The sequence below is a fragment of the Delphinus delphis genome, chromosome 3 (assembly GCF_949987515.2).
Source record: "Delphinus delphis chromosome 3, mDelDel1.2, whole genome shotgun sequence".
Classification (NCBI taxonomy): Eukaryota; Metazoa; Chordata; class Mammalia; order Artiodactyla; family Delphinidae; genus Delphinus; species Delphinus delphis.
The window spans coordinates 137,029,787-137,056,571 of NC_082685.1; the positions used below are offsets into that span (position 1 = coordinate 137,029,787).

A 26,785-nucleotide genomic window follows, 5' to 3' on the forward strand; every position below is an offset into this window, starting at 1 on the left:
AATCTCACACCTCTGAGTATCCTCACACCTAGAACAGTGTCTGGCATTTAGTAGACATGCAATAAATATTTCCTGAAGGAACAAATAAATGAATTCCTATCCTCATGGAGTTATACTCCAGCTAAGAGATCAACATTAAACCAACGTGTGCACTAGATGTTGGGGGAATCCCAGGCAATCTCCTGGCTCTTGAAGATGGAATGGAGCCCTGATCCAGATGGGAGTCAAGTGCTGACTGGCTGGGGCTACATTTCATAGCAGGCCCAAGAGACTAGGAGAGGAAGATAATTCACACAAATGAGACCCAAGAGAACAAACACATCAGTTAATTCTTCTCTCTGTTAATGAGGCCCCCATTAATTTAAAATGATATATAAGTTGCCATGATGATTTGGGCAGGGAAAAGTGAACAGAATTAGCTAGGAAAGAGTTGGGAGTGATGGAATAAAATGAAATAAGGCTTATTTTTTAAACTTTTTACTTGGAGACAATTGTACATTTACATGCAGCGGTAAGAAACAATAGGGAGAGATTTCATTTCCCCTTTACCCAGTTTCCTCTGATGGTAATGTCTTACATAACCATGCATTACTATAATACAATATCACATCCAGGAAACTGACAACATACAATACACCCACCTTAGTTTTACATGCACTCATTTGTGTATGTGTGTGTGCACACATGTAGTTAGTTCTATGCAATTTAATCACATGTGTAGATTCGTGTGATCACCACCAGTTAAGATCGGAATAGTTCCATCGCAAGGATTCTTCATACTTTTAATAGCCGCACCTACTTCTCTCCAAACCCCACCCCCTCCTCAATCCCTGGTAACCACTAAACTGTTCTCCATCTTTATAATTGTTTCACCTTTATAATTTTGTCATGTATAAATGGAATCATACAATAACCTTTTTGCTGTGGAGCACAGGCTCTGGACGCGCAGGCCCAGCTGCCATGGCTCGCGGGCCCAGCCACTCCGCACGCGGGATCCTCCCGGATCCTCCTGGGATCCTCCAGGACCGGGGCACGAACCCGTGTCCCCTGCACCGGCAGGCGGACTCCCAACCACTGCGCCACCAGGGAAGCCCTACAATAACCTTTTGAGATTACTTTCTTTTAACTCGGCATAATTCCCTTGAGAGCCATCAAAGCTGCATTTATCAGTGGTTTTCTTGCTGAATAGTGTTTTATGGTATGAATACCACAGTTAAACCATTCACCCGTTAAAGAATTTATGTTGTTCCCCATTTGGGCTATTATGAACAAACCTGTTATAAAAATTGGGGTACAGGTTTTTGTGTGAACATAAATCTTCATTTCTCTGGCATAAATGCCTAATTTGGGCTGCTTTAACAAAAATACCACAGACTGGGTGGAAGCACATCACTTAGCTGGTTTCACAGGTTCACAGCTGGAGAGGATCTTCGGCACTTTATAATAAGGATTGCCTTTTCTCCGTTGTCCAAAAACATCTTCATTTCTGTCTGATACCTCATCAGAATCACCTTTAGTGTCCATATTTCTAACAACATTCTGTACATGATTATTTGTATACTCTAAGAAGATGGAAGCTTTCTCTACAGCTCTCCTCTTTTCCTTTCTCAGCCCTGACCAGCATTACCATTAACAACCCCTTCATGGCAATGTCGACTTTTTCTAGCATGCATCAAAAACCACTACCAGCCTATACCCATTAACCAGTTCAAAAGCCTCTTCCACATTTTTAAGGTATTTGTTACAGCTGCACCCCACTTCTGAATATCAGATTCTTTCTCAGGGTTCTTCAGAGAAAGAGAACTTATATACATATATATATATATATATATATATATATATATATATGTGATTTACTATGAGGAATTGGCTTATGTGCTCAAGGAGGCTGCTAAGTTCCATGAGTTAATGTCTTCAAGCTGGAAACCCAGGAAAGCTAGTAGTGTAGTTCTAGTCCGAATCTGAAGGCCTGAGAATCAGAGCAACAGTGTAAAAAAGTCCATCCATGTTGTCTGCAAGTCCACTTTTCATATGTCATGAGAATAGGGCTAAAGTTATATAACAGTTAATAGGGAGAGGCGAAGGACAAGATCTCAATTATCTAACTTATCTAACAAAAGGGACTGTAAAGATACCCTGATGTCACCATGGATGCAGAATAGCCTCATCCTCAGATAAGAAAGTCTTAGGTAAGGAAAAGGGGTTAGCCATCATAAAAGTTCTAAGGGGAAACAAAGGGTAGTGAATGCAAACAAAAGCCTGGGACAGGATTGGAGCATCTGCTTTAGTGGAACATATAGGATAACTGTTGTTGAGCGTACAGTTTGTGGGGCTTTCTTATGCAATACAAAAGACTGGGCAAGAAGTGACTGACGACTACCTAAAAAAATGGATTTTTATGTTATTGGCATTACCTCACCTAATTTTTAAATTGTAATCTTGTCCTGTCTTTGTAATATATGCTCAGTGCTACAACATACTTACTTTATACATGAGGAAACTGAGGCCCAGAGAAGCTAAATCCCTTACTTACCCAAGACCGCACAGGCATTAAGGGTCTAGGCCAGGATCCAAAGTAAAGCTCTGGCCTACTTTGAACCCTACATTCTTTTTTTTTTTTTTCCTTTAGCCGTACGTGGGCCTCTCACTGTTGTGGCCTCTCCTGCCGTGGAGCACAGGCTCTGGACGCGCAGGCCCAGCGGCCATGGCTCAGGGGCCATGGCTCAGGGGCCCAGCCACTCCGCGGCATGTGGGATCCTCCTGGACCGGGGCACGAACCCACGTCCCTTGCATCGGCAGGCGGACTCTCAACCACTGCGCCACCAGGGAAGCCCTGAACCCTACATTCTTTCTCAACACCAAGGAACCACACTTTTTGCTGGCTTCCTTCCCTGACTCCATTATTTTTGCCAACCATCAACAGCATGAATCAGTTATTCACGATTGCCTTCATTAGAGCCATTTTCCTCTTGCAGTTGGGTGAAGATGTCAGTGTTTTCTTCATTAGCAAGAAGAGAAAATGGTTAAAAAGAGTTTTCTTAACTGAAATGATTCTCAAGATGACAATGGTGAAAAACATTAAGGCTTGCTTAAAATACAGGGCTACAATCAATTTGTGGAGATGTTTCAACCTAACAGTAAAGAAATCATTTTTCCCCTCCTTTTCATTACTTATATTCATCCTTCATTTGGCTTTAGTACCATCAGGACTGATTAAAACAGTAATTTACACATAAATAATGTCTAGAACTTTGTTGTGCAATGCGGTAGCCACTAGCCACAGGGGGCTATTGAGCACCTGAAATGTGCCTAATCCCAAGTGAGAATTGCAGAAAATGTAAAATACACTTTGGATTTTGATTAGTATGAAAAAAGAGAAACTCTCATTAATATCTTTATATTAATTACATGTTGGAATGATACCATTTGGGATCTACTGGGTTAAGTAAACTGTATTATGAAAATTAATTTCACCTGTTTCTTTTCACGCGCGTAATGTACCTTCTAGAAAATTTATAATTACATAAGTGGCTTGCATTTGTGGTTCGCATTATATTTTGATTGGACAGCACTGGTAAAAGATGAAAAGGAGGAGAGTTTCATTGAAAGGTAGGGTATTTTCTTAAAATTTCTGGAGGGGAAGAGAAAAGGGAAGAGAGTAAAGCTTGGTCACAGTGTGACCTACTGTGATAAATATCTACAGTGAATTGAGATGGGCCGGGGTGGGGGGCATTTGTGATTCTGTTCCTACTCCCCTCCCCGCAGCTCACGTAGCAGGTGGCAGAGCAGCTTCCAGAGCCCCCTTCCCGACTAGTCCTCCGGTCTCGCAGGCGCCGGGTCATTGAACACACCTGCGCGCCCACGGAGGTGCGCGTCCACGAACCCTGGCTCTGGCTCCACGCCCCTCCCCCCGTATTTTTATTTTCCTGGCATCAACCGTCAGTGACTTCTCTCCATAGAACCTCATGTAGGCCGGGCCCGCCAGGGGTAAGCGAGCCCGCCCCGGGAACCGACATGCCCTCGCCCCGAGCCCGGCCCTCGCCCGACAGCCCTCGCCCGGCCCGAGGCGAGCAGGGCTGTCCAGCGGTCTAGCTACCCCTCTCCCGGCAGCCTGCAGGACCGCGGCCGCCGGCCCGCCGCGAACGGGGCCTCCGGGCCGCGGGGGGCCGCTGTGACCCGCCTTCGCCCCCGACGCGCCGAAGGCGGGGGAGCTGGGTTTTGGGGGAGAATCAGAAAGCGGAGGGTAGCCGTGGGGGCCGGGCGCTCCGGTGCGGCGGCTTTGGCGGGTGCTCAAGCTGCCGTCCGCTCCGCCGAAGCGCGGAGGAGCCGAGCAGGGGCCCGCCGCCCTCCTCCATGAGGCCCCAGTGAGCTCGGCGGCGAGAGCCGGGCTGCGACGCCTCTCCCGGCGTCCTCTTCCGAGCGCAGCGGCGGTGGCCCCCGCAGGAGGAGGAGGAGGAGGAGCATGTCGGACGGTTTCGATCGGGCCCCAGGTGCTGGTCGGGGCCGGAGCCGGGGCCTGGGCCTGGGCCGCGGAGGGGGCGGGCCTGAGGGCGGCGGTTTCCCGAGCGGAACTGGGCCTGCTGAGCGGCCGCGGCACCCGCCGCCGCCGCAGCCCAAAGCCCCGGGCTTCCTGCAGCCGCCGCCGCTGCGCCAGCCCAGGACGGCCCCGCCGCCAGGGGCCCAGTGCGAGGTCCCCGCCGGCCCCCAGAGGCCTCCCCGGCCCGGGGCGCTCCCAGGTACGGAGGCGCTCTAGGGGACCCCGTCCTCCTGGGCCAAACGCTTCCCCACGGCCCTCCGCGCGCGCGCGCGAGGGCGGCGCTCTGTCTCCTCTTTCCTCCCGGTTCCCCGAAAGCATTCCCCGAGGGACCCGGTTGTTACGGGGTGGGGACGGGCCCGGAACGGGGTTTGGAAGGTGGCCGCTGGAATCCTTTGTGCGCCCGGGCTGGGGGAGGGGTCCGGTGCGCGGTCTCCTGAGTTCTGTTGTCCCGGGAGGAAGTAAAAATCGCCTCCCCCTCCCCAGCCCCCGAGAGGGAGGCCTTAGGCGGGCAACCATCTCTTTTTAACCGACTTTAAAAAGAAAAAAAAAAGGAAAAATAAGCCCTCAAGTGTTTATTAAGGAAGCAGGTCTGTTCATAAATGAGCTAAAGCAAGTCTATTGTTCCTTTTTGTAGGCTCTCTGCGCATATCCTGGCGATAACCTTAAATTTCGTGAGGGTTCTTGTTTGACTTAAAAACCATCCCTGCTCAGATGGCTTCTCAGTGTACAGTAAGTTGTTATACAAGGGCATGAACGCATCTAACACCGATTTTTTTTTTCCTTTCTCAGAACAAACGAGGCCCCTGAGAGCTCCACCTAGTTCGCAGGATAATAGCCCACAGCAGAATTCGGAGTCAACAATGGCTAAACCCCAGGTGGTTGCAGCTCCTGTGTTAATGTCTAAGCTGTCCGTGAACGCCCCTGAATTTTACCCATCAAGTTATTCTTCTAATTATACAGTAAGTACACTTTTACTGCAATTCTAGGTTAATATTATTGGAATAATATGGTTATTGCATCATTTATCAATATACTGGTGTGCTTTCTGTACCACACATAAAACATTGTATGAATTTATTGAAATCATGAAACAAAATTGATTCAAGAATGTATTTTGTAGTTATTATTTTCAAGATATCAGAATGTAAGCTTAAGAGTAGACAATCTTGTCTATTTTGTTCACTGCTGTATTTCCAGCATCTATAGACCATCTCTAGTCTAATAAATTTAAGGTGGTCAAGGACATCTTCAGTCTATGAAACTAAAGTCTGTGTCCTGACTTTATGGACAACCTATAGAATAGTGGCCTGGCAAAGTTAATTTTTGATTTTAGTAGGACAGCTGAATATTCATTGGTAGCTTTAGGGTAAATTATCAGTGGTTTTGCTGCAGACTAATTCAGGTAGGTTTTTGAATGTTGAGAAATACACATCTGGGCTCTGTTATGTTAAAATAGAAGTGTTTCTGGTTCTAATTAACAGTTATGTAGAAATGTAGGGAGTTTTGATGAAGTGTTTTAAACTTTTGATAAAGTGTTTTAAACTTTCAGAGTCATCTTTGTCAATAACGTAAGAATTTTAGAAATTGATCACACTTAAATGGCAGGAAAAAACACCAAGCACGATTGGGATATATAGAAAGGAATTTGTTGTGCTATGTAAATGCATAGCAATTAATTATAGATAAGTAGGGCAGGGACCATTCTGGATTGAAGAAATGATAATACTTTAGCATAAGTCCTATTTTTCCGGTCTTCATTTTTTGACATGTAATATACAGAATAGTGTACATTAAGTTATCAACACCCCCAAAGCCCGCTCTGTCCCCTTCTAATCATTACTGCTCTCCAAAGGTAACCGCTATTTTGCTTGAACAATAGTTTTGCCTCTGTTCAAAGTTCATATAAATGGAGTCATATAAAATATATTTTTCTTTCATTCAATATCAAAAGTAATCCATATAGTAGCATGTAATTGGAGGTGACTAATTCTCATAGCATTCCATTGTGTGAATATTTGTCTGTTGATGAGCATTTGGGTAGCTTTCAGTTTGGGGCGTTTACGATTAGGGCTGCTATTCTTGTCCATGCCTTGGTGGACATTTGCCCTTGTTTCTGTTTGGTATATACCTAGGAGTGGAGTTGTTGGGACTCAAGGTAGCCAGCTTTAGTAGAGACTGCCAAATATTTTTCCAAAGAGACTGTTCCAATGTATGTGTTGAGCACTGTTTGGTTTCCAGTCGCTTTAATTTCTTGTCAGCACTAGGTATTTGCTATTTAAGTTTAGCCATTCTGGTGGATGGGTGTTAGTTTTTTAATTTGAATGTATCTGATCAACTAATGGTGGCACACCTTTTTTTGTTACTTTTGGGGCGAGGATGGGGGGACTTGACTTTCATATTTGATAGGAAGCATGGGAAAGCTTTATTCCATATTTTAGAAACTTCATGCATCTTAGACTGCATTAAGAAGAACCTTGAGGCTGGAGAGGGGAAAATATAGGCATAGTAGGAAGAGCAATTGATTTGGGGTGGAATGGGCCATCAATCAGGTAAAGTAGAAATGAGAGCAGCTGGATTCTTGCCCCAAAACTGTATTTGGCTTAGAGAAGAAAGGAACCATTGGAGAGCTGTGAGTAGTTGAATAACTCTTAAGGATACTTACCTTAAGAACCACAAATGTTCCTCATTTGTTTGTCTTGCTATTGATTTGGGCTATCTTATGGTGGGAGGGATGCAATTTTTTTTTTTTTTGCAGTTCTTTGCCAACTAGTTTTATACATAGTTCAAGTGATTCCTGAGAGCAGTGTGTTGAGCCATGTTAGTCCACCTCCTTTGAGCCACGGCCATCTTTTAGGTGCTCCTTGGTCTCCTGAGATCCTGCTGCACTCATTTTGCCAGAAAAGATTGCAGACTGGAAGCCTGTGGCTCACGTGTACCCTGCAGGTGTGTCTTTTTTGGCCCTGAGTTTTTTTAAAAGGGGCTTTATAATTTACCAGTACTTAAATTAGGTATTGCAAATCTGAATTTTTTGGTTTCTTTTGAAATCCGTAAGATCTGGCCATACTGGACTGCTGTTTTGGTAGAGCAGAGTTGGCTGGAGCTGAATAGAGGCAGCCCCTTTATATAGAATGTGTAAGCTGTAATTTGCTCACTGGCTTACTTCATTTGCCTGTAATCCACCTGGATTCTATAAGCATTCAAGCTTGCTACCCCTGCCTTGATAAATTTTCGGGCCTTACCCTTTTACCCTCTGTCAAAGCTAGGAGTTTTTCTCAATCCAGTTAGTCACAGAACAGCAAAATCCTTGTTTTTCCCAAGTCTTAGGATAAAATCTGGTTATGAGAGAAACTTTTCCTTGTAGTAACCGTAATCCAAAGTCACTCACTCATTAAGAAATAGTTGAGGGCTTCCCTGGTGGCACAGTGGTTAAGAATCTGCCTGCCAATACAGGGGATGCGGGTTTGAGCCCTGGTCCAGGAAGATCCCGTATGCCGTGGAGCAACTAAGCCCATGTGCCACAACTACTGAGCCTGCGCTCCAGAGCCCGTGAGCCACAACTACTGAAGCCCGCGTGCCTAGAGCCCGTGCTGGGAAACAAAGAGAAGCCTCCACAATGAGAAGCCCATGCACTGCAATGAAGAGTAATCCCCACTCGCCGCAACTAGAGAAAGCCTGCGTGCGGCAATGAAGACCCAACGCAGCCAAAAATAAAATAAAATAAAAGTCGAATGCTTACCACGAGTCAAGGGCTGGGGATACATCAGTGGATAAAATGGACAAAAATTCTTGTCTTTGTAGAGCCTCTATTCTAGTGGTCTCCTAGCTGGGTTTCCAGAAATTCCTTGAGTCTGCTTTTGTTACACACATGAGAAGCTATTGCCTGGTATCATTGAGCTGGATCTGCTCTCAAGAATGCATGCTTTTTAAATTTTTTCTGATAGTCTTTTGCTGTGCTTTCATAACCCTTCTAAAACTCCAAGCCTTTTATCTTCGATCCTTCCTCTAATCCCACTGCTAGAATTTTACTGCTTACCATGCCTTCTTACCAATGAGTTGCTGTATCCATCTATTACTGGCCATTGCTTCTTCTCAGGTAAGCCATTACATCTTGAATATTTAATCATGGTTCACTTACGAGAACCAAAAATTCCACATAGGAGTTGATAAAGCATTCATTAAGAGACAACCCGCCCCCCCCCCCACATGCACAAAAAAATCCCAGCTTTTGCTAAGAATATCCTCCTTCAACTTACTGCCCAGTTTTTCTTCTGCCTTTCAATAGTGATATTCTCCAAAATGAAAAATTATTCACTGTTGGTACTACTTTACTTCTCACTGACCGTTCAAACCTCTGCAGACTGATCCTCTTAATTGTACTGATATTATTTTTGTGACAGATGCTGATGTTGTTTGGGTTTTAAAATCTATCGTCCTCTTAAACCTCATCTAAATAGACTTTGTTGACCACAGTATGATCTATAAGGTTTAATTCCCAGTGTGGGTCCTGTTCTAGGTGCCAAGGGTACCTTTTCAGTCTTTCAGGATTTCTTCCTTTTTATAAAAACTGAATATTTAAGATACTAATTTACTCAGGTTTTTTCTCTGTGTGCATAGTTCTGATTCCTAAGACTCTGCAACCATCATTCTCTCAGATTTTAACCAATGACATTATTCTGTAGCATTTGCTATTATGAGCACCTCTCCTCATTTACCTTTTCCTTTGGCTTCTGTGGCAGTACTTCATCCTCCCAACTTTGAGACCATTCCTCCTTCCCTCAGACTGCAGGCTCTGAGGTTCTGTCTTCTGTTTTATTACTTCCCTTAGTGATACTAGAATCCCCTAGAATCTGACCATCACCAACCTGCCTGTTGATAACTCTGGAATCTAATTCTTCCTCTTAACTCCAGGCTTGTGTTTCCATTTGTCTTGACCTTTTCTGAGGATCTCACATTCAAACTCAAGAACGAAAAAGAATTTATCTTTTGCAAACCTCTTCTTATACTTTTATATTCTAACTAGCTGCTCAGGCTAAAAGCTTGTGGTGTATTGACTCACTTTCCTCTTTCACACTCTTGCCCGCTTCCAATCAAGTTAACTAAAATAGTCTCGACTATTCCACCTAAGTGATCATTTCCTTTTATCCCACTGCTTTGGATTAGGTTCTCATCTCTTGACAGTGTATTCAAAGTACCTACTGGGAAGTGAGTTTTCTTTTTTGTTTTTTTTAATTAATAGACTGTTTTTTAGAGCAGCTTTAGATTCACAGCACAGCTGATTGGAGAGTACGGAGAGTTCCCATATACCCCTATCCCCCCGTATGTACCGCCTCCCCCCGGAAGTGAGTTTTCTAGTTGATGTCCCTCCTAACCTCTTGTCACAGAACTCTTTCTAAGAAAAATAAAACTTAAATATTCCTCTGCTTGGAAGCCATTTGACTTCACATTGAAGACTGAAGAAATGTATACTTTAAAAAATCTGGTACTAGAGAACTAATACAAGCTTTAATTCAAACACATTGGAGTGCTCATCTGTTCAGAATACTGTGTCTCCCTTTTTGCTTGAAACAACAGGCCCTGAATCACCTTTTCAGCTTTTTTCAGAACAGCTCTACTTTCCTCTTTTACTTTCACACTTCAAATTCTCTTAAAAGAGTTATGCTTATTTGGGAAAAAAAAAAGACTGAAATCAGTGTTCTAAACTGCATTTTGCCACAATGAATGATGTTTGATAGGAACAGTTAAGAAATCAGTACCATCAACTGGGACCTGTAGACTTCCTGCTTTTCATTGTCATTAATAGTAGGATACTACAAATCTGTAAAACTCTAAACTGTATATCAGAAACTTAAACTAGTTTTTAATTGTAAAATTCACACGTTTGTGGTTAACATTAAGTAATTATTTAATATACATGCATTTATAATGCTTAACTGCTTTCACAATTTCATAATAAAGGGTCTGTATTTATAACATAAATCTTTCCTCACTCCAGATGTAACTACTATTATCCCTTGTCTGTCTTCCCAGAAATTTTTATTGGCTGTAAGTCTCTCTAAAAATTAAATAATACTAAAATATGGTTTTGTGTTCTTTTAATTAAAAGGTTGGGAACTACTTAAAGGTGATAGTGGTATATTTAAAAAAAATTTTATTGGAGTATAGTTAATTTATAATGTTGTGTTAGTTTCAGCAAAGTGAATCAGTTATACATATATTCACTCTTTTTTAGATTCTTTTCCCATGTAGGTCATTACAGAGTATTGAGTAGAGTTCCTTTTGCTATACAGTAGGTCCTTATTAGTTATCTGTTTTATATATAGTAGTGTGTATATGTCAGTCCCATTCTCCCAGTTTATCCCTTCTCCCTCCTTTCCTCCCTGGTAGCCATAAGTTTGTTTTCTACATCTGTGACTCCATTTCTGTTTTGTAAATATGTTCATTTGTGTCATTTTTTTAGATTCCACATGTAAGTGATATCATATGATCTTTGTCTTTCTCTGTCTGACTGACTTCACTTAGTATGATAATCTCTGGGTCCATCCATGTTGCTGCAAATAGCATTATTTCATTCTTTTTTATGACTGAGTAATATTCCGTTGTATATAAGTACCACATCTTCTTTATCCACTCATCTGTCGATGGGCATTTAGGTTGCTTCCATACCTTGGCTATTGTAAATAATGTTGCTATGAACATTGGGGTGGTAGTGATAGATATTAATTGGAAACTGTTGCTACTATCAAGATTGGCTGGAAACTTGGACATAGCAAGTCTCCTACCACTGTACACTATGATATTTTATAGTCACTTAACTATATATTTATTTCCATGTCCTTGGGGATTGACAGATGACAAACTTCTTTTTTCAATATAGAAATTGTCAAATATCTACAAGGATAGAGAATGGTATAATGAATGCCCATGGCCTCAGTAGTTAGCTACAGGTGGCCATTCTTGTTTCTATATCTCTGGTCCCTCTCCCCCTCCCATTTTGAAACAAATCCTGGATCTTATTGTATCTATAAATCTTAATTTTGATCTTGGTATTATAATGAAATGTTGGTTTAAACTTTATTTCTCAGCCGTCTTGTAAATCTACCAGAGGTGAGAAGACAATTCTCTACCCAGCGAGATGAAGCCCTTCTATTATAACATTTTGGCTATTGGGCAAGGAAGAAGTGGACTTAACTTTTTGAAGAAAATAACACATTTTATCAGGTTAAGGATTCTTAAAAATATAATTTGAGCTAGAGACATCCCAACTCAAAGCTGCTTCATGTTTTTTTAGCCAGTTGCATGGATTAATTTATGTTTAACCTTTTGATCTATAGGAATCCTATGAGGATGGTTGTGAGGATTATCCCACTTTGTCAGAATATGTTCAGGATTTTTTGAATCATCTTACAGAGCAGCCTGGCAGTTTTGAAACTGAAATTGAACAGTTTGCAGAGACACTGAATGGCTGGGTTACAACAGATGATGCTTTGCAAGAACTTGTGGAACTCATCTATCAACAGGTAGGTTGGCTAATAGCATGGGGCAATCACTGGATAGCTTCCCTGATGCCCAAAGGTGGTGGCTGCTCCTTGAGGGAGGCCAGGTACGTGTTCACCAGCCTCCACACTCCTTGACTCTTTATGGTTCATGAGAGCTTTTAAGTCTCTGTTGTACAGAATTTCTGTAATTAGGGATCCAGGACTAGAGCCAGACTGCAAATTTTCCTGTGTAGCCAAGGCTCTGTACAGGCAGTTGGAAGGAGCTTTGGACACTTCTGAGGCCACTACATGAGTATCATGCCTTTTTTCCAAACCCCTGTTTTATAAGGATCTGCCATTATTGAAGTAGGGGAGAAAAAAAGTCATGGGAGAACTTTTTTGCCTCACAAATGATTCTTTATTTAAAAAAAAAAAAAAAAAGGACCACAAAACACCTTGATTTAAGTCTTAACATTTGTGCTTGTCTTTAAAAATTTCAAGGATTTACATCTCAATTCCTTTAAAAAATCTAATGTCAGTCTAGGTTGTTCACACAAAGTTTAGTTTTAATTCTAGCATATTGGTCACTGACACATTAATGCTATTTTAAGGGGGAAAAAATAGACAACACTCAATTTTGAAGACAAATTTAAGGTCAGTGAGGAGGCTGGCCAAAAACAGAGTAGGAGATAAACGCCACCAAAGGTTATATTTCTGTTTCAGTCATTGCTGAAAGAGCAGCTCAAACTGGGAATATATGTGAGGGTGACTTATGATAGCAGGTTGTTTTTTTGTGTGTTTTCTTAATCCTACCTCGTGTTTCATTTGACTACTTTTCCAGTTTGTTCTGGATTGTTACTGGACCTCAGTATTACCTGACCAACTCTTAGATTTCTAAAAATGCTTGAGGTTTTAGGAAGATAGATCTGCTCTATTTGTACTGATTCCTACTTTTGCCATCTAAATGGATTAAAAAGGAATATTAGATAAGAAAATGGAAGAATTTTACTGTTTTCTTTTTGCTTTTCTGGCTCTATTTAGTTTCAGCTCTTCAATAGGCTGCTTGATTATAGTTCTTATATCAGAATTATATTATTATAGTTCTTATTATGCTCGTATTATATCAGGGTTGGTTAGAAAGGCTCTAACCTAACAAACTACAATTTCTGTGATTGTCTCAAAGCCAACGCTTCATATATTTTAAGTTCTACCATTCTATGGTCAGTGATATAGATTTACCAACAGTAAAAAAAAAAAAAGCAGATTAAACCTACATACTCAATTTTGATTCCTCACCAAATACTACTGTAAAATGACAGTGTGGGGATTTTAGAACACCAAAAGCCCTTAAGGACTTATATGGCGAAAGGAGATAGAAGTACCCATTTTGGAGACTAGAACGCAGATGGGTGAGTGGTAACTGACCTGGCGGATTTTTTTAAAAGTTGAATTCCAAGCCAGTGGGGAAAGTCGAGAATCGCCCTGATTTATGATGCAGAATCTCCAAAAAGGTTCTAGGATAAGGATGGAATGAGGCTAAAAAGATTGCTTGAACATCTAAAAAAAATTAGACTGTCTAGATCTTTTTGCACTGAGTAACCAGTTTGAAGTTTTATCATAATCCTTCTTGAAGTTATTGAAGGAGGTACTCCACCAAAAGGAGGATTTAAGGATGAAGACATGGGAACTAGGAAACAGGGAATTTTACAGGAGAAGCTAAGTGAATCATCCAGATGATGGTGAAGGGAGATCCCAAGATAGTAGCCATGCACATAGTAGGCCTAGAGGTACAAGGCTTCACTGGAATCGGGCAGAATGCTCCAGGAGAGACTTCCCTGGTAAGATGAGGACACTCCCTTATGTTTGAAGATATTAAGAAGAAAAAACTAATGAGAAGTCAGTGAGAAATATATTTAAAAGTAGGAAAAATTAAGTCTAGGGAAAACAAGGTTGTGCAAGAGAGGAGAAATCAGCATAATACATGGTACAACTGTAAAGGGAAACACAAAACTATTTAAAAAAATCATGGTGTATCTACAGTTATACCATAGTGGAATGAAGTAAGGTTAAACAGGGTGAAAAGTAAATGCTTATCTTCCTTCGTGGGGAGCTAGTAAGAAATGGCTAAACTCAAATCATGGAGCATGGAGATACGGAGGTTAAAACCTTTTCAGCTGAAAGAATTGAAAGTGGTTGTCTATGGAAGTAAAATTGAGGTATAGCAGGGAGGCAGGAAACTTTAATGACCAGCCTTGTTGTCTTTAAATTTACTTTAAATTTTAAAAGTAAAGGAAAACAGGCAATGCCAATAATGGGAAAAGTATAAATTTTGAATTTCAAGTCTTTTGGGGTACATACATGAATGTCAGGAGGAATCAGTCTTTCTTCCTTGCTGAGAAATGTACAGGGTCCTGTGTGAGCAAGGAAATAATTAGAAATAAAAAGTTCTAACTATAAAGTACTTACTCCATGCCAGGCAATGCTAAACACTTGACCTGTAGTTAACTCATTTAATCCTCAGTGGTTGCAAGGTATTACTCTTATCCCCATTTTATACATAGCTTAACAGAGGTTAAATGACTTGTCTAAGGTTGCACATGAGTAACTAGACCCAACATAGGATTGGAGGGGCATCAGGCCATTTGTTAGATCTAGACTCTGGTAAACTACTACCTTTGTGAGATTGGCCAAGTCCCTTAACCTCTTAATGTGTGTATTCTACTGTTCTTTAAAAACTGCAGTGAAAGTTAAACTTCCTGAGTACTTCTTTGGCTATGTCACACAGTCTTTGATACTCAGTGTTTTTCCACTGTCTTCTTATTAAAAATAGCTTATTTCTTTTGATTTCCTCTTTTATTACCCCAAGTGTTTGGAGTGTTGTTGAAGTGTTAATCTTTTGCATCAGGTATCATTAATTACCTCTTTAGGAATCAAGAAACTGAAGCTCAGGGAGGTTTAGAGATATCCAGGGTCACAAAACAGGCCTGGGATTCTTGTTCTGGACTGCTAGATGCCAAAGTTGGTGCCATCCTATTCCTGAGAAATGCCACAGATCATTAGTTTGGCAAATATACTTCATAATTGGCACTATGCAACTGGGTACATGTACATATTTTGTGCAAAAATTAGTTGGTGTAAAGAGAGATTTATCTCTTTGCTTTCTGCTAACCTCGGGTAAATGGTGGGGAGAGCTTACCTTAATGTTTTTCTTTGTACTTATTCTGGTTCTTGGTGTAAGGTTGGGAGGGAGAGTTAATATCCTTATGCCTAACAATTACAAATGACTTGTACATTTTTCTGTACAGTTTTGGGGGCAGGAATGTTTTTCCTCTTTAGAATATTGCTGTTAAGTGTTTGCATTAATAACTTGATGTGTCTGTGTCATATAAAACTTTTTTCTTTTTGAAAGGCCACATCTATCCCAAATTTCTCTTACATGGGAGCTCGCCTCTGTAATTACCTGTCCCATCATCTGACAATTAGCCCACAGAGTGGCAACTTCCGCCAATTGCTACTTCAAAGGTTAGTGTGTATATATGAAATTAAAGGAAAACTACTTCTAAATGTACTAGAATTTGACCATTCTTCTTTGCTAAAGACTGTTCTTTATAGAAAGTTGCAGGGGAGAATAGGGCAGCCATTCTTTTTTTTTTTCTTTCTTTTTAAAATTTATTTATTTATTTATTTTTGGCTGCATTGGGTCTTCGTTGCTGTGCAGGAGCTTTCTCTAGTTGCAGTGAGCAGGGGCTACTCTTCGTTGTGGTGAGCGGGCTTCTCATTGCAGTGGCTTCTCTTGTTGTGGAGCACGGGCTCTAGGCACGCAGGCTTCAGTAGTTGCAGCTCGTGGGCTCAGTAGTTGTGGCTCGCGGGCTCTAGAGCACAGGCTCAGTAGTTGTGGTGCACAGGCTTAGTTGCTCCGTGACATGTGGGATCTTCCTGGACCAGGGCTCAAACCCGTGTACCCTGCATTGGCAGGTGGATTCTTGACCACTGTGCCACCAGGGAAACCTGGCAGGTGGATTCTTAACTGCTGCGCCACCAGGGAAGTCCAAGGGCAGACCATTCTTACTTGTATAGTATTAAGTTTATAGTCATGTATATGCCTTTTTCTTATGATGGTCTCTGCCTTTGGTTTTGTGCCTAGAAAGGTCTTTTCCTTTTCCAAGATCTTAAAAATGGTCACTTTACATATTTTTTAGTACTTTTGGCTTGAGTAAGGATCTAATTTCATTTATTGCCACATGTTTAACCACTTTTTTGAATGATCCATTCCTTATTAGAACTGCTGCCTTTATCACACTACATCCTTATATTTGCATTGATTCTGGACTTTCATTCTATTCCATTCATTACTTGTTCTCTTCCTGTTTTATTACCAGGCTATTAAAAAACTCTCATTTTTTCACACTAGTCTAGTTAGTTCCCCATTCGTTTGTGTGTCTGTGTGTGTGTGTGTGTGTGTGTGTGTCTGTGTGTGTGTGTAGTCTTCTTTGCTATTCTTGCATGCTTATTTTCTCTGAACTTTAGAATCAGCATGTGAAATTACACAAATGTTGTTACTTATTTATGTTTTGGGATGACATTGAATTAATGAGCTAATGTAGGGAAATGAATTTTCTTATAATCTGAGTTGTTTTATTCAATAACAAGGTTGTCTTTGAGTTTATTAGAGATTGCCTGTTAGTTCTTTAAAGATACTTTTAATGGTTGCAAAGTATTCCATCGTGTGGTTAAACTGCACTGGAACAGAATAAAGACTCCAAAAGTACACTCCAGAGACACTTGAAAATTAAGCTTTTAACGAAGGTGACACTTCAGATACATAAGTAAAAGACAAATTGTGCTGCTGACATAACTGGCTAGTCATTTGGGAAGAAAAAAAACACAGATGGGTTCCTGTCTCATTCTTTACACCAAAATATATTTCAGATATAAAACTGAAACAGTAAATACTAGGGGAAAAAATGACAAACAAAAATATTAGGTTGGTAAAGCCATTTTAAGCAAGACATGATACCTACAGGCCCTAAAACAAGAGATTAAACTTAATTTCATATAGATTATAATATTGGAGGGGTCATAAATTTATAAGAAGTGAAGTAAAAATAGGGACATTTGTAACAACATGGCAGTGAGCTCATTTATTTAATATGAAAAGAGGGGCCTCTTAGGAATGAGTAAGAAAAAGGCCAGAAATATTTCTATTTTTAATAGAAGTATTTGGAATGACTCTGGATAGGTGCAGTTTGGAAAAATATAAATGACAAAGTTACAGAAATATCCAACCTTACCTAATCATTAAAGTACAAATTATAGCTTTTGGAAAGATGTGAAAGTTGGCACTTTGAGGAGGTAGGATGGTAGAAAGGCTTGCTTATCTTCCCTTGTGCTACTCACCCCTGGCTCTGCCTTGGAGTTACCTAGAGACTTAAAATGGAGCTAAGCCCCCAGTCTTGGAAATTCTGATATAATTAGACTGAAGGAGAGTGTGGGCATGGTTTATAAATCTCCCCAAGTGATTCTACTATGTAGTCATGGTTGAGAATCACTCTTCTGGCTCTTTTGACTCTGTATCCCCTGTGTGTGCTTCTCTAGTACTAGGATACTGTCAAAGCTATCAACATGGAAAAACACTAATCATATAACAAGTGAAAAGATCATAATTCTGTTAACTTAAAAATGTAGAATACTTTGAAACAGATAGAAGTTACCTTCACAGCAGTTATTTCTGGGCTGCAGTGTCTTTATTCTTTATATTTTTCTGTTTTAACCTTTTTGAAATAGCCATGTATTACTTTTATAATTGAAAGTCTTTAGCTTAAAGTTTTAGAGTCTTTCCTCTCACCTAGATAATCAACCATGTACAAGGGTAGGGATTTGCATTTGTACGTACATTAACATATATTAATATATAATCTAATAGTAATGGCGTTGATAAAACAAAAAGGTCATTTCATCGAAGCTCTTACCTGAAAAGTCGTAAAAGGAAAGACAGAAAGGAAAGCAGCCAACAAGGTGCTTGGATAACTGAATTGGCATTAATTAACTGATCCTTTCCATTATTAACCAGTGTTCTATTTATAGATATCCCAACTTTTTTTCTGATGAGGAATTAATATATATGAGAAGATGACCAATATCTTTCCATGTCTGACTCAAACAGCAGATGTTGCTCATTTAATATAGCTTGTAAGCATTGGCACAATAAGCTAAGCTGGGTTTATGATTGATACATAAACTGAACCAAGGTAAATTCTTGGACAAGAAATGACTTTTTAGGTTCTTTTTGAAAATTTTTTTAAATTGGTACCTCAGGTATGAAAGCCATTAAGCCTTCATAAGCTGCTCCCTTGGTCTTTAAAAGGAGAACTATCAAAATCATTTTTATAAAACGCATGACTTTTCTAGAATGTTCTTACACCTTATCAATAAAAATAAAAAAATCTTAACACCAAAATGGTGAACATTAAAAGTAAATTTTAAAAATCCGTTTTAGTAACAGCTGACACCATAATTCATTGGTATAGACAATGACAGGCTTATTGTGATTATTTTAGATAATAAGAGCTATGTAAGCTCTAAGGTGAATGCACCAAGTCAGGGAGAAATCAAACAAGGGAAAATAAATTGACTCCTTTAGTCTCTATTAGAAACAAAGACCCAGACAAAGACCAGATTAATTGCCTTCTATGTTTCTGTGTGGTTTCAATTGGGGACTTCCTCCTCTTACTTCACTTCTCTGATTCGTATAATAGAAATTCTAAGAATAATGGGCTTAATAAGAATTCATTTTCAGCTTAGTTGGACGTCACCTGTATTTATATATCTTTTTTAAAGCTCTGTTCAAAGTTCGTATTTCAGCAAGAGCACAATATTTTAGGGATACTTCGCATAAAAACAGTGCTTTCTTAAAAAGCCTATGAGACAATAAATAAGGTGAGGCAGTGAGGGTTTTTGTTTTGTTTTTTAGTGCCAATATACAACGAACCTCATGAAATCTATGTAGCTGTAACTTGTTACAGTTTGTTCTAGTAATAGGTTTATTTTCAACTATTCTTATCAGTTTCTTAAAACTAGGAATCTTTGTATGAAAAGATAGTACATATTCTGATCGCTACAATAGACAGGAACACTTTTTATTACAGAAAATCAGAGTGTTGGTGCATTGTACTTGCCTCTGTATTGCTTGTGAACAACCAAACTGACAAATGGTCATCTTGTTTGACTATTTAAAAAACAAAGCAATGTGAGATTACAAAAGGTATGTCTTTATTAGATGTCGGACTGAATATGAAGTTAAAGATCAAGCTGCAAAAGGGGACGAAGTGACTCGAAAACGATTCCATGCATTTGTACTCTTTCTGGGAGAACTTTATCTTAACCTGGAGGTGAGGAGAAATTTTTCTTTTTAGTACTGACAAAGCCTGAGAATATAAATTGATCTCAATAAGGAATTTGTGTTTACTCTTTTATAACATTAAGAGTGAAATGGGAGATAAAGAAAATAGTCTCAGTACCTACTCATGGTAGTATCTGTCCTCAAATGGAACATATGTACCATTTTGTCTTCCTGTTCATGGGCAGTGTTGGGAGATAGTTACTAAGCTATGTACTTTTGGAAAGCCATGGTTTACATGTGATTTCAAGCTTTTGGAATACAGACAGTCACACCTTTTTGAATCCTTGTATCATAAATATTAGCACATTTAGTATGTTGACTTTCAGATGGTGACCCAAAAGCAACTTGCCTTGCAGAGCATAAAACTTTGAAGAGGGGAGAGACTAGAGTTTCTGTGTTTTTTGGGTTTTTTTTTTCACCTAATTCACCTACAGTAGTTCTTTTTGGTCCTATTTTATATATTAATCTTCTATATAGAATGTATTTGTACAAAGTCTACAGCTAAATTGGTGGCATACTTGAGTATATGCTTGTTGGGAGGCAACATTAAGTGCTGAATATTACTTTGTAATGGATTTGCTTGATTTTTTTTTTTTTTTAACTAGTTAGTCCCAGATATCGGTATACCTTCTTAAACTCTGATTTGAGGACTTAGTATTGTAAATACCACTGAAAAGACACACGAATCCACCGTCAAATGTACATCTCAGTCAGTGCATCTAAAAGGTCTTCGTGCAATCTCATGCCTAATTTACTATCCCTTTTTACCACAGATAACCTTAATTTTTAAAAAAATCTCATGCCATAATCTTTCTCAGTTTATTTTTGTATAAGCCAAATAAGAACACCAATATAAAATGTACCTTAAATGAATTGTCACTTTAAGAACGCAGTTGAACTTCCTATGTAGAAGTCATGATATGTGTGGTGGGAGTTATAAAGATAAGGCATGGCTCCTGAACCTACAGTTCTTCAAGCCAGAGAGCTGAGATACATGTTGTGTTCTGATGCAAGTTAGAGTATTTTTAAATAGTATAAAAAGCAGAAAAAAGCTCTGTGTTCCCAAAAAGGTGTTAATAGGCTAGAGACTGCTTTATGAAGCGGTAATATTAAAGGAGGCTTAAATTATCCTGACCATATATTTTTTTATATATATATAAATTTATTTATTTATTTTTGGCTGTGTTGGGTCTTTGTTGCTGTGCGCGGGCTTTCTCTAGTTGTGGCGAGCGGGGACTACTCTTCGTTGCAGTGCGCGGGCTTCTCATTGTCATGGCTTCTCTTGTTGCAGAGCACAGGCTCTAGGCGTGTGGGCTTCGGTAGCTGTGGTACGTGGGCTCAGTAGTTGTGGCTCGCGGGCTCTAGAGCGCAGGCTCAGTAGTTGTGGAGCACGAGCTTAGTTGCTCCGCGGCATGTGGGACCTTCCCCAGCCAGGGCTCGAACCTGTGTCCCTTGCATTGGCAGGCAGATTCTTAACCACTGCACCACCAGGGAAGACCCTGACCATATGTTTTGTATTGTTTAACTTAAAACACTTATTTTGCCAGCACTTTGTTAGACCATTTGTATATCTGTGTTATATTTTGGCATAGTTGCTTTTCATTTTCTTCTCCCCAAAAGATCAAAGGAACAAATGGGCAGGTTACAAGGGCAGACATTCTTCAGGTCGGTCTTCGGGAGTTGCTGAATGCCCTCTTTTCTAATCCTATGGACGACAACTTAATTTGTGCAGTAAAATTACTGAAGGTAGGTTTTACTTATTTTTTTCTTAAAATGTAACTGTTTCATCCCTTTAGTGTATAATTTAGAGGAAGGAAGGTACATATAATGCACAAATAGATCCAAGAGTTAGTTATGTAAGTTAAATATTGACATTTTACTTTACTCTCAAATTTAATATTGGGAAGGCAATATATACTTATTGTTTAATATAAGAAATTTAAAAGTGAAAAATGGAAGTCCTTCACTCCGCTCCATACGTAAAGTCCCTTTCTTTCCCTTCCTCTATCTGCATGTGTGCTCTCGTAAGGTCTTACTCTGATGTGGCTGGCTTTTTCGCCACCAAATGGAGGTCTTGGATTTCGGCTCTTTCCTCAGTAGCTTCCCAGTGCTCCATTGTATGCATGCACACTGCTTATGCATTCCATCCTTGAGCAGTTATTTTCAGTTTAGCCACTGTCGCACTGTCAGTAATCTTCCATTGTATCTTTATATATGCAGTTGTTTATGTAACTTAAATTCTTACCCATAGATTTGGTGGCTCAGTGAGCATGTATACCTTAATTTGATAAGTAATGCCAAATTTCCCTTCCAAATGCTGAACCAGAGTGTGTTCCCACCAACAGTGAATGAGTATACCTCTTTTCCCATATCCTTATCAGTGATGGAGAGAATCAATCCTAGGTTTTATTTTGTCATCGTGATGAGTAAAAACAAAAAGCTCATTTTAATTTGCATTTCCGTGACTAAAATCACTAGTGAATTAAAGCGTTTTTTTGTTTGTAAGCCATTTTTTTAGTTTCTGTGAATTACCTGCTTATATCCTTAACTCATTTTTTCCTGATTGTGTTTTTTAAATTCTGAGTTTCTACACTTGTTGGATGTTGCATATTTCAAAAAGTGATATGTTGATTAAAATTTTATAGCCTTGGTCATATAGCAAACATGCCATACAGTCATTGGCATATAAAGCCTATGATTAAACTTCTGCTATAGTTCATTCCTTTTCCCTGTCAAGAAAAAGTATAGCGATTCCTGAATATTAGATGGTAGAAAATAATTAGGAATATTTAACTTGCTAAATTCATCTTATTTAAAGAATGCTTGAACTACTACTAATATCTTTTTAGAATTTCTGTACTTTATTGAATTCTTTATTTTACTGACACTTGCTTTTTTAGTTGACAGGGTCAGTTTTAGAAGATGCCTGGAAGGAAAAAGGAAAGACTGATATGGAAGAAGTTATTCAGAGAATTGAAAATGTTGTCCTAGACGCAAATTGCAGCAGGTAGGAAAAGAAGTAATATAGACAGCCAGTAGATCTCAATTCCTTGCTTTTTCTTTGGGGTTGTTTTTAATCTGTTGTGCTTCATCAGAATACTCTTCATAGATCTACAGAAATTTTTTTTTACCTATGGCTTCTGCTCACCTAACCACTTTTCTTCAATTATGCTTATGAATGGAAGAAGTTAAGATATTCCTGGGGGAATATGAGTCCATTAAAAATAAAATGATTAATACTTTTAAGCTCAATAAATATTTGGGTAAAGTACTACTGTAAGTCCAGTTGGAGGTATAAAAGTGTTAGCAGGATCGCACTGCCTTTAAGAACCATATATAGCCACAGTTACATGGAATAAATTTCAAGCCTGTCTTAAAAAAAAAAGACAGCAGGAGCCAGGCAGTGGGCTGCGAGCATGTAGACTTCACCTCAGTGCGTAAGAGAGCACGTCAGACCCTCTGGACAGTGCTGGGTGCCGTTGACCAAATGTGGCTCTCAGAGGCGAGGACAGGCTCCTCAGTGGGCGGCAATGAGGGCTCTGGCCTCAGTAAAGCAGAAACCACTGCCAAGCGCAGCGAGGCCCAGTGAAGATCTGAAGGCGCTCCTCTGAAGTCCCACTACCTCCAGTGGAGCCCAGTCATCCCTTCCACAGCAGCATCAGTGAGAATCGAAGGCATGGAGACCTCACTGCAGGTTAGCTACCCTCCCGTGAGAGTCTGAAGGATACTATTACCAGAGCTCTGCCCTTTTGGAAGGAAGAAATAGTTTCCCAGATCAAGAAGGGGAAACGGGTATTGGCTGTAGCCCACGGCACCCGCCTCCAGGGGCATTGTCAAGCAGAGAGGGTCTCCGAAGAGCTTATCATGGAGCTGAGCCTGCTGACCGTGAATTGGACAAGAACATGAAGCCCATCACGCCTGTGCAGTTCCTGGGGGATGAGGAGACTGTGTGTAAAGCCATGGACGCTGTGGCTGCCCAGGGCAAGGCCAAGAAGGGAGGGCGAGCAGCAGACAAACTACTCCCAAGGACACCCTCCCTGCCCATCCCATTCCTCTGCACTTCTCCCCTACACATATCAAACTGACCGCATCTGTAAGTTGTAGATCCAGATGGGGACCAGTGGCTCCCAATTTCATATTAGCCATTTTTTTCTCTTGGACCCACTCCCTTCATGCAGTCTAGTCAGAATGCACCTCTGGGGCAGGGTTGTCAGTCCAAGCAAGGGAAGACTTGTCCAAGAGGGTGGACAGGAAGTAATTCGGGGGCGGGGGGTTGCTAATGCTTTGTCTATTACTAAGGATCTGCTTGAGTAAGGGTTGGGGGAACCATGTTAGGCGTGACCAATGAGGGAAAACAAGAGAGCCTATTTATGTTCCCAGGGGCCGGTCCTGTATTATTCTGTAGTCAGGTGACTGGGTGGCTGTAGTCATTCCATTGGAGAATGAATGTAATATGCGTAGCGATTGAAACAAATATTTCCTCCCTGCATGCAGAAGATTGGGATCAATCCTGGATGTTTATGTGTTGTATTTACTTTTACAAAAAAGTATATAATTTTTCTTTAATTTTTAATTTTTTTAACATCTTTATTGGAGTATAATTGCTTTACAATGTTGTGTTAGTTTCTGCTGTGTTACAAAGTGAGTCAGCTATACGTGTACATATACCCCCATAACCCCTCCCTCTTGTGTCTCCCTCCCACCCTCCCTATCCCACCCCTCTAGGTGGTCACAAAGCACCGAGCTGATCTCCCTGTGCTATGCAGCTGCTTCCCACTAGCTATCTGTTTTACATTTGGTAGTGTATATATATCAATGCTACTCTCTCACTTTGTCCCAGCTTACCCTTCCCCCTCCCCGGGTCCTCAAGTCCATTCTCTACATCTGTGTCTTTATTCCTGTCCTGCCCCTACGTTCATCAGAACTTTTTTTTTTTAGATTCCACATATATGTGTTAGCATATGGTATTTGTCTTTCTCTTTCTGACTTACTTCACTCTGTATGACAGACTCTAGGTCCATCGCCCCACTACAAATAACTCAGTTTCGTTTCTTTTTACGTCTGAGTAATATTCCATTGTATATATGTGCCACATCTTCTTTATCCATTCGTCTGTGGACACTTAGGCTGCTTCCATGTCCTGGCTATTGTAAATGGTGCTGCAATGAACATTGTGGTACATGTCTCTTTTTGAATTATGGTTTTCTCAGGGTATATGCCTAGTAGTGGGATTGCTGGGTCATATGGTAATTCTATTTTTAGTTTTTTAAGGAACCTCCATACTGTTCTCCATAGTGGCTGTATCAATTTACATTCCCACCAACAGTGCAGGAGGGTTTCTTTTTCTCCACACCCTCTCCAGCACTTATTGTTTGTAGATTTTAAAATTATATAATTAAAAAAAAAACCTTCTGGGGTTTCTGATGACTGTTGAAATATTCCCACGTGTGGTCATCAGAAAATGAGCCATTCCTTACACCAACATGGGATAAGCTCCTTGATTTCCAAGGTGTAGGAGTTCATCCTCTCACGTGTTAGAATCCCTCCGCTGCCTTATTATTTTATGGTAGTGAAATACCTCTTGATCACGTCCAAGTGTGTCTTTCACTGTGCCAGATTTCTGAATCATGTTCCAGTTGCTTGGCCTGCCACTTGGGCCCAGTACGCATTTGAGCATAACTGTACTAGATCCTTTTTTCCAGATCAGTATAGTAAAGGAGTGATGTGCATTTTTTTTAAAAGATAAATTTGTGTTATTAAAGGAAATGTCTAGAATATCAAAGCATGTTAAATTTTTGAAACAACGTTTTAGGCATCTGTGATATATTAGAGCACAATGACACTTGCTCGTTTTAACTCATTTTCAACTTTTGTCTGCAGAGATGTAAAACAGATGCTCTTGAAGCTTGTAGAACTCCGGTCAAGTAACTGGGGTAGAGTCCATGCAACTTCAACATACAGGGAAGCAACACCTGAAAATGATCCTAATTATTTTATGGTATGCCAGTGTTTGCATTTTAAATTTGGTTATTGCTTGAATTCAATTTTGGCAATTTGTAGATAAGTTACATAAACTTATCTCAGAATTTAATACCTAATAACTCTTTTCACTGGCTTAGAGTCACATGGCAGCCATGGAAGGAATCCTCAGTGAAAGGGTAGACTAGACAAAGAGCCATTCAATGGCAAGGGAAATGAATAAGGTTTGACTTGGACTTGGGTGAGTGTAGGGATTCCTCAAAGCAGTTTTTCCAGAGAATTCATGATCAAAGGCCTGCATTTCAAACTTTTACTTGGCATTTTGTAGTAAAGTAAATTAAGAAAACGAAAATGATTACCAGGCCAGTGATGCCCTGAAGCTCTCGACAGGATCAAACAGAAAGAAACTATGGAGGAATGCTCTTACAATCCAGTCTTGGAAATACTTAAAGAAAAAAATGGTTGCAGGGGGTGGGAACCACAACTAAAAATCAGCTGACACTAAATCACAGTGCACGACGTCGCACCAAGTCGCCAAGGGTGTGACAGGCGGCAGACGGTGGGGTTAGACCCACAAGAACTTGAGATAATAGAATAGTAATCTGAAGACCATAGACTTTCCCAGTGAAATGAAAATGGCTGCTAGGAATTTAGTTTTTTGCTTGTTTTTGTATTATCAGGTACAGATGAATGAAATCAGCCATGCTCAATTAATGTGCTTTAAAAAAGCAATTCTGAAATGATAACATGTTTTAATCGCTCTGATTCCTCCTAGAATGAGCCAACATTTTATACATCTGATGGTGTTCCTTTCACTGCTGCTGATCCAGGTATGTTGTCTCAGTCATTTTCCGACCATTTTTTGGTAAGATAGTAAATTACAGAAAACCATACCCTCACTGGCACAAAGTTGTAGCATTTTGAAGAGTTCACATCGTTCTAAAATCTAGGGTAAAGGTTTGTCTCACTAGAATATTCTTATAGTTACCACTTGGAACCATTTCACATCGAACATTTGATTCAGTATATAGTGTCTTGTCACCCTAACAGTGAAGGATTGGAAGAATCCCTCAATTAAATGCAAGCATTTTTATTTTATATTTCCTCTAATATTTTGTTTTTATACTCTAAACTTTCAGGTAGTTAAAGCGGAAGGGGTAGTTATACTATATAGTTCACTATATAGTCAGCAGCTTTCATTGGTACAGGTTAATACTTGCAGATACTAAAAATTGTGAATCTTATTAATATTTGGTGGGTCAGTTAATTAAAATCTAAATCTCTGCGCACTTCCCTTCCCAGAAAAGAGCCGTTTTATAGAATGAGTGCTTTAATTGTGATCAACAGAACTGCACTGTGAGCAAGAGAACATTTCCCCACTTTGAACAAACTTAC

At 40.0% G+C, this 26,785-nt stretch overlaps 1 protein-coding gene and 1 pseudogene across 2 annotated transcripts in view; both read left to right on the forward strand.

Moving 5' to 3' along the window:
• The first annotated feature begins 4,142 nt into the window (after positions 1-4,142).
• The window catches only part of PAIP1 (poly(A) binding protein interacting protein 1), a 28,358-nt gene continuing 5,715 nt past the window's right edge, over positions 4,143-26,785 (forward strand). Inside the window, exons 1-9 of one of the 2 annotated variants that reach the window (XM_060009520.1) lie at positions 4,143-4,736; positions 5,327-5,496; positions 11,869-12,054; positions 15,422-15,534; positions 19,289-19,400; positions 21,032-21,157; positions 22,312-22,418; positions 25,292-25,409; positions 26,166-26,220. In XM_060009520.1, the coding sequence (XP_059865503.1) occupies positions 4,463-4,736; positions 5,327-5,496; positions 11,869-12,054; positions 15,422-15,534; positions 19,289-19,400; positions 21,032-21,157; positions 22,312-22,418; positions 25,292-25,409; positions 26,166-26,220 (1,261 nt within the window). In that variant the 5' untranslated portion in view covers positions 4,143-4,462. The remainder of the gene's footprint in view (positions 4,737-5,326; positions 5,497-11,868; positions 12,055-15,421; positions 15,535-19,288; positions 19,401-21,031; positions 21,158-22,311; positions 22,419-25,291; positions 25,410-26,165; positions 26,221-26,785) is intronic. The other variant, XM_060009521.1, reaches the window with a different exon arrangement.
• Positions 22,590-23,566, forward strand: LOC132421633 (phosphoglycerate mutase 1-like; annotated as a pseudogene).